The sequence below is a fragment of the Mytilus edulis genome, chromosome 12 (genome assembly GCF_963676685.1).
Source record: "Mytilus edulis chromosome 12, xbMytEdul2.2, whole genome shotgun sequence".
NCBI lineage: Eukaryota > Metazoa > Mollusca > Bivalvia > Mytilida > Mytilidae > Mytilus > Mytilus edulis.
Window position 1 is genome coordinate 44,491,427 of NC_092355.1, and position 7,539 is coordinate 44,498,965.

Sequence of the window (7,539 nt, forward strand, 5' to 3'; positions counted from 1 at the left end):
GAAATCATATTTGTCCCAAAATAAGAAACAAAAATAGTCTGTTCCAAGAAATGATTTGTTATTCCAATAATTTTATCAAGGACATCTGAATTTTCGAACGTTTTTATTTACTGCAAGGTAACATTTAAATTTAATACTTATTAATCAATAGAACATAGTGTTTAAAAGTAACATTAGTAAGGTGCATTTACAATTATACTGCTCATTCGCCGTTGGAAGATTAACACTAACAAGGTAATGTAGTATGTTTTTTTTTAAATTTATGTTTAGATAAAAAAAATATTTAGTCGTACCAAATGCGATGCGAGAATAAATACGAATCAAAAACAACATTGATTTTTTATTCTGTTTCTATCGCAACAATAACTGGAGACTTAGAACGATGTTCACTTGTAATAATGTTTTCTATTGTAGATGAAAGTCGCTTGGACTCTGTTGCTATCTTTAGTTCTTGTCTTCCTTCTAGAGGATTGTGATGCATGGGGGTTTAGAACACCCAGATTTCGTATTGCATTACCCAGAGTTCGTATTTCATTACCCAGAGTTCGTATGGCATTACCCAGAGTTCGTTTGGCATTACCCAGAGTTCGTTTGGCATTACCCACAGTTCGAGGAAGTAACATTTTTCGCAATTTTAAAAATTTGGTTACAGACACTATCCAAACAATCAGGAAAGTAGTTATCACTACCCACCCACATCTGTTCATAGCTAAGCAAATATTCGATCGCTTAAAAGCAAAGAAGATGATAGCAGTATTAACTGGAAAACCATGTGTAGCTGATGTTGTATGCGGAGGTGCATGTGCCAATGGGAAATGTTTTTGGCATTGTGACAACTTATGTAAAATATTACCCAGTGATCAACAGGTAAGATGTAGTCAAGCTTATGCATAATTGTTCAGAAAGTACAAGATGCATACAAGAAATCCATTTCTAATCAAAGTATTAGAAACATGAATCACATACTAGTAATATTGTCCACATCACGGTATCATTTTAATTGCATCAGTCGCGCATTTCTACAATTAATAACTCTCCAGTGGAATTGTTTAGGTCCAAATATGCGGTGTAATTAATTTTTTCATTATAGGTAATTTTCAAATTTTAAAGAAATGCAATATATAAATATATACCCGTTAACAGCGTCCATTAACTAATTTAATCGAATTGTAGGCCGGGTGATAAATCATTGCGTTCAAATGTTTTTGGTTAAAAATCCAAAGACTTGTTAAGGTGGCTCGGGTGTCTTCCTCAATTTTGGATTTGAAATAACGCATGAAAATTGGTATAGATTTTTTATGAATTTTGCAAATGTTGAGAGAAGTATGTAATTCATGTTCAAGACTTTTAAATGTAAATATAGAAAATGAAGCATTTTATCATATTTACGACTGTATTATCTAAAAAAAACTATTCTTTTTTTAATCGTTTTTTCCAATTTTTTAGAATAAAGGAAGATATCTTATATTAAGTTATTCTATAAAAGAAAGTGTTTTACCTATTTGAATATGTGGCAAGAAAAAAATACGGTGACCCTACTTTTTCTTTTTCTTATCTGAAAGCATGTTATAAGAGATAATTTCTTACATTTTATCTCAAAATTCTATGGTGTATATTTCTTTTTTATTACACAAAACCTGATTTTTCATGCATAATCTATACAAAATCTGACAATTTTGCGCAACCTGCAGCGTGAAAAAATCCAATGACCCATAGTTTTTATCATATTTTATAAAACAAAAGCATGATATTAACTTCATCTTGACAAATTATGATAAAAAAAAATCTATAGATTTTGATTAAGACGCCACTGACACCTTAATTTTATACTTGTTGTATGTCTTTACAGTTTAATTGGCCAGGAGATTTAGTTGAGTTACCATGCCAATATTCAGAATACGACTATACGGGCATTGGATACTTTAGTCCTAGCGATCTTGCATATCATATAAAAGAGCGTGGACGAGAACCTGACAATATGATGGTTTTTAGACGTTTAGATCAAAATGGTGAGTATATTGTGTAATATTTTAGAAAGATCGACTAATGGTTAGGGACATAACCCTTTAAATACCTCTTCGGTTTTGCCGACCATTATGATAACCTTCTAGTAACACATATTAATTTCCTTCAAAAAATTACATTTCTTCTTAAATTCATTGACTAAACTTACTTTAACAAACACGTTATTAATTTAAAGTTTTGTTTCCTCGCCTCTAGTACGTATTAAACCATATGCATATAACAGTGTTAGTAATATTTTCTGGTGTTAGCGAATCCTCTTAATCAAAACGTTCTTTTATATTGCAAAATTGACATAACAAGTATTTAGAATTGACGATGAGTGATAACTTGATAATGTAAATTAAACCGAAAAAAGGTTATAGTATTCTTGCTGAAAATGTATCAAAATAACAAAGAAAATTTTTGTACAGATATTTCATGATATTTTTCTAATATAATGTATCATATCTCATCATACAACATAAACTATGTGTTTTATTTGTATTCGCTAAAACAAAATCTTTCAATTGTTTTCCGATTAATTAATTATTTTTTTAACTCATTCCAGGTGATGGTAGAGTCACTGCCAGTGAGTTTAGAAATACCAAGAAATATCTTCTAATTGACCAAAACACATGTTAAACATTTGTGGTAAGTTTTTATGAATTTAAATTCTGTTACTTTTGAATGTTTTGTATGATGTCAACCACTTAATATGTAGTTATAGATTTGTAGATTTAGACATTTCAATTTCTAAAGGGAAACGCCGTATAAAAATTTACGACAAAAGCGAAAAATGTTCATTCCCTATGGTCAATTTTTCTTTTTAAGACGGCGATGTTCATTTGTGTCCATCCTACGGTGTTTATATGTCACAACTCGTTCGGTATGCAAGTTTGTGTAGTAATGTCATAGATTTTAACGAACGTAATCAATGCATCACTGGTAAATATTAAGTCAGGGATTTCTTTGCCAAAAATTTCTTAAAACTTTTACTTAATTCTTTCATAGATACAAATATTTGATTACTTAATTTGGCTGTACAAACGGTATTTCGCATCCTTAATTTTAACGTTATATTGAGGAGATATAATGTATTTATTTTGCACGGTATTAAATGATATTTTATTTTTATTTACAGTTGGAATGATCAGAAACAACGCAAGATACCTTTAAAAAAACTAGCCAGCATAGAAAAAACGCTATTATATATTATGAATAAAAACTGCAAGACTAATATTACTTGTTATTGATCTCTTGAAGTCTACTGAGTTTTTTTTGTTTGGTTAATGTATCTAATATATATCTATAATATAAAGGAACTTTCTATTTCCCATAAAATATTTTGGTGAAGTAATCTGAGCAAGCGCAATACAAAAGCAAGGTTTACAGGAGTTTGATGAATTAGTCTTTGTCAGTCAATGTGATTTAAAAAAAAAGACAATATATGCAATAGGTATATTCAAACTTATAATTAAAAAACGACTGACAATGCAATTTCAAAAAAAGAAAAACGAAAAAGATAAGAAATAATATACAATAAAACCAGGTTTAAACACCATCAGTATATGGAACAATAAAATAGGCGGGAAATGCCAAATAATTAGTCAAAAGCTTAAATCGAAAACAATTTGTCATGGCAGAAACGAAACACGACAAATAACAGTATTCAAAACACTATATAAAAAAGATAAAGAAAAACATATACAAGAAAAACAACAAGATGAACTTCCTAACTTTGGACAGACTTAGTGTCATACTGGTCATATAAGAGATTATTTACAATAAATATATTTATTAAAGTTATGTACACCGGTATGTAAACATTTATTTACCACGTGTATTTGTTTATAAATTTACACGTGTTTGAAAGTATATAATAGGTTAAATGTTTTTCATTGGTCGAGTTAGAACTGACCATAATATTTGAATAAGGTCATTTCAAATGTTCCGTGCTATACTTTTGGCGGTTTTGTAAATTAAAGATATTGTCATTCGAGGTTCGCTTTTGGTGCAGTAAAGTTTCCCACCCTCCCACCCGACTTAATGTATTTTATTTGTGTTATTTTTTATTAATGTGAATAATAATGTGTGAAAGAACAGAATCTTTATTAATTAACATACACTATAACAATATATCATTTTACCAGACCACGGTTTGCGGAAGTAGTCAAGAAGACAATATTATGTTTTTCAGGGGTTGACAGGATACACGTGATCGTTGTTAGTTTCAACTTCAATATTATTATGCAAGCAGATGTAATAAATAATGATTTCATACATTATTTTTATTTGGTTTACACTTTATATAGGGCTTTATTTATGATCTTATTCCAGAGTGCACAATTCTTATTCTACATATTTCACCTTTATCAAAATTAGGAAATCTGTTTGGTCGGCCCATTTTGTTGTAGGGATGTTTAGATTAAGTGTCGAGTTAATATGTATATTATTTTGTGTTGTCTGCGAGAAACAAATCATTTTTCTGATCTAGTAACTAAATTCAAAACCAATATAGATAATGTTAACATATATATTTTATTGAACTGTGTAAATTAATCGGAATGCGAATGACAACATGCACCTACAATTCTTTTGTGTGTTTCCCGTTTCGGTAACACATGACATTTGCGCGGGAACTTCTTACATAAACATTGTTTTTGGATTATTGAAACATGTGAAATGTTCTGTAACAGTTATTGATTTTTGGAGGTAATGTGATATTATTTGTTATTCAATAGTACATAATTTTACGTCAGGTTTGTTCACATTAAGTCTCTGGTCAGTGGCGGATCTAGGGGAGGGGGGATTCCGGAGGTTGAACCTCCCTTTTTTGTTGGCGATCAATTAATTTGGATAGGGATATCAGTTGGAACTGACCCTTTATCCTGGGTTAGCATCCCCTTTTAAAAATGCCTGGATCTGTCTCAGCTATTCAAGTCAGAACCGAAACACATCAGTGGCAGATCTAGCCATTTGAAAGGGGGGTCCAACCATGTCCCCATTCAAATGCATTGATCACCCCACAAAAGGGGCGATTCCAACCGGGAACCCTCCTGCTGGATCCGCCACTGCACACTACTCGGACCTATGTTATTTAGTGAGTGATGCGAAAAAAACTCAATTTACATTAGGTCCCCTTTTTGAAAAATTACTAAATCCGCCTCTGTTTATCCTGGGTGAGGTCCCCCTTTTAGAAAATGGTTGGATCTGACTCAGTTACTCTAATCTAACTGGATCCAGCCATTTTGTGAAAAAGGGGGGTCCAACCAATTGCCCATTCAAATGCATTGATCACCCCAAAAAAGGGGCGGTTCCAACTGAAAACCCTCCCCTGGATCAGCCACTGCACATTACTTGGACCTATGTTAGTTCGTTACATGTAATTACTTAAGTGATGCGAAAACAACTCAATTTGCTAATAAACTTCCTTATTAAAGAAACTTTATATAAAAGTAAACATGTTCATTATATTTTGCTGTGTGAAATTGCTTATGCGGGAAAGACCCATTACAACCCGACCATAGAGGAGACAACAGCTGAAGGCCACCTATGGGTCTTCAATGCAGCGAGAAGCTCCCACACCTGGAGGCGTCACAACAAACCCGTTCTAGAAATAATTTGTGAATGAAATTGGTAAATACAGTTATTCTTGATCTTCATACAATTTAAGGGCATTTCCAAATAGTCCTAGATATAATGCTTTATGCATTTGAAAAGGGTTGTAAATAACACTGAAAAATCATTGTTTTCCTCTAGCATAGTTTGTACGTGCAGTATAGGTGTATTTTAAAGGCACAACAGTGAAGCCGCCTTATAATACTTCAATCGAACTGATTTACTTTTTGAAGTTTAATTACTATACTATATATAAAAATATTAGTTTTCGCGAACCATTTAGGTCACGGAAATTCCAAAATATGGCAACAGTAAGGAGAGTTGTACAAATAATGTGAATACACAGAACCCCCATCCAATTCATCTTTAACTAAAAGTATTCATCATTTTCTATTTTATATGTACTAACAATATTCCATTTTTCTATAATTTGGATTAAAATGTGCAAAAATCTGAGTTAGAATAGGTCGAATGCCCCAAATAAACATTCCCTGATTGGTTGAAGCACTGTGGCGTCGATGTAAAGCATAGAAAGCCTCGATGTAAAGCACACGCTTCACAGGAACAAGGAGAGTTTTTCAAATAATGTGAATACACAGACCCTCAATCCAATTTATGTATTGCTAAAAATAATCAAGTGTTCATCATTTTCTGTTTTGATTCTGCTAACAACATTCTATTTTTTCTATAATTCCATTTGAAATATGTGAAACCCCGCAATGAAAATAGATGGCCTCAATGATGTAAATTTAAAGCAACCCAAAAAATTTCCGTTAATATGTTAACATCTTGAACTTCGACCCTGGGTTCAAAGGGTTAATAAACCGATTCACAAATAGAGATATCCTTTCGCTCAAGTGAAGTATACAGGCAACTTCGTTTACAGAAATATATACACACTTTATCAGGAATACATATTTTTTTTTGTATGCTGAACTTCAGTCAAATTCAATTCTATACAAACTTTATTACGTAAAGCAATAGAAGTAAGAATATTTTTTGCGCCAATTTAACCGTGACCAGCATCATCGTCAGTATCAAAATTGTTTATCGTAATCATTGTGAAATTTCACTGACATAGGGTTTATTAATATAGAGTAATTTTGGTAGGTATGGCTTATAATGTATGTTAAAGTTCTCCAGATGTGCTTCTCTAGACATCTTTGACGGTCAGTTTAATCCCATTTATCTCAATATTATCCCCGATGACAGAAATGTCAACCCGACCTATTCTTGTCAAAAGTGAAAATCTGATCTATTTGATGAACTAATTTCTTCTAAAACTGTACATGCATTATTTCTGTATTATTTGATAACCAATCACATTTGCGTTGCATGATAATGGGTACTGTTTGAGCGAACTGTCTAGTGTACTGCAAGATCGATGCAAATTGTGACGTCAGTGAGTGATCACGTGACATTATTATTTGTAAACAAACCAGCTCCTCATGTAACACGTGTCTCAGTCTGAACTATACATTCAAAGTGCAATCAATCTTTCAATCGCTATTTTATGATATTTTTGTGTCTGTTTTTTGGTTTGCATATCAGTAGTCGAAGTAAACTCAAGGTTATTATATAAAATTATTTGTCTCTTTTCGTCTGTAGTACATGCGTTTGAGGTGCGGTTTAATTTGTACGCATGAAATCTCTAGTCTAAAAAAAGCTAGTGATAGAACCTTAACCAGATAAGCAACTGTCTTGGGCCAAGTAAGGAAGGTGAAAAAAAAAACGGTATTGGTACTATTACGCAGAACCATAAACAGACCCAGGGGGTGGCAGTGGCGGATCCAGAACTTTTCACAAGGTGGGGGCCGCTCCAGTCATGCTTCAGTGATTCCCTATATAATCAACAAAATTTTTCCAACGAAAAGGGGGGAGGGGTCTGCCCCCTAGATCCTCCTATTGGTGGGAAAA

General features: G+C 32.5%; 1 protein-coding gene across 1 annotated transcript; it reads left to right on the forward strand.

Annotated features, from left to right (window-relative positions):
* Positions 1 to 205: 205 nt before the first annotated feature.
* Positions 206 to 3,239, forward strand: LOC139498553 (uncharacterized). Its single transcript, XM_071286991.1, has 5 exons — positions 206 to 234; positions 415 to 867; positions 1,850 to 2,009; positions 2,573 to 2,655; positions 3,146 to 3,239. The coding sequence occupies exons 2-4, from the start codon at positions 415 to 417 to the stop codon at positions 2,644 to 2,646; spliced, it is 687 nt and encodes a 228-aa protein (XP_071143092.1). The 5' UTR covers positions 206 to 234; the 3' UTR covers positions 2,647 to 2,655; positions 3,146 to 3,239.
* The last annotated feature ends 4,300 nt before the right edge of the window (positions 3,240 to 7,539 follow it).

Excerpts from the sequence above, each read along its gene's own strand:
- LOC139498553 (XM_071286991.1), top strand. The coding sequence starts at position 415 with ATGAAAGTCGCTTGGACTCTGTTGCTATCTTTAGTTCTTGTCTTCCTT. Across the intron at positions 868-1,849 it reads TATTACCCAGTGATCAACAG|TTTAATTGGCCAGGAGATTT; the intron begins GTAAGATGTAGT and ends ATGTCTTTACAG. Across the intron at positions 2,010-2,572 it reads TAGACGTTTAGATCAAAATG|GTGATGGTAGAGTCACTGCC; the intron begins GTGAGTATATTG and ends AACTCATTCCAG.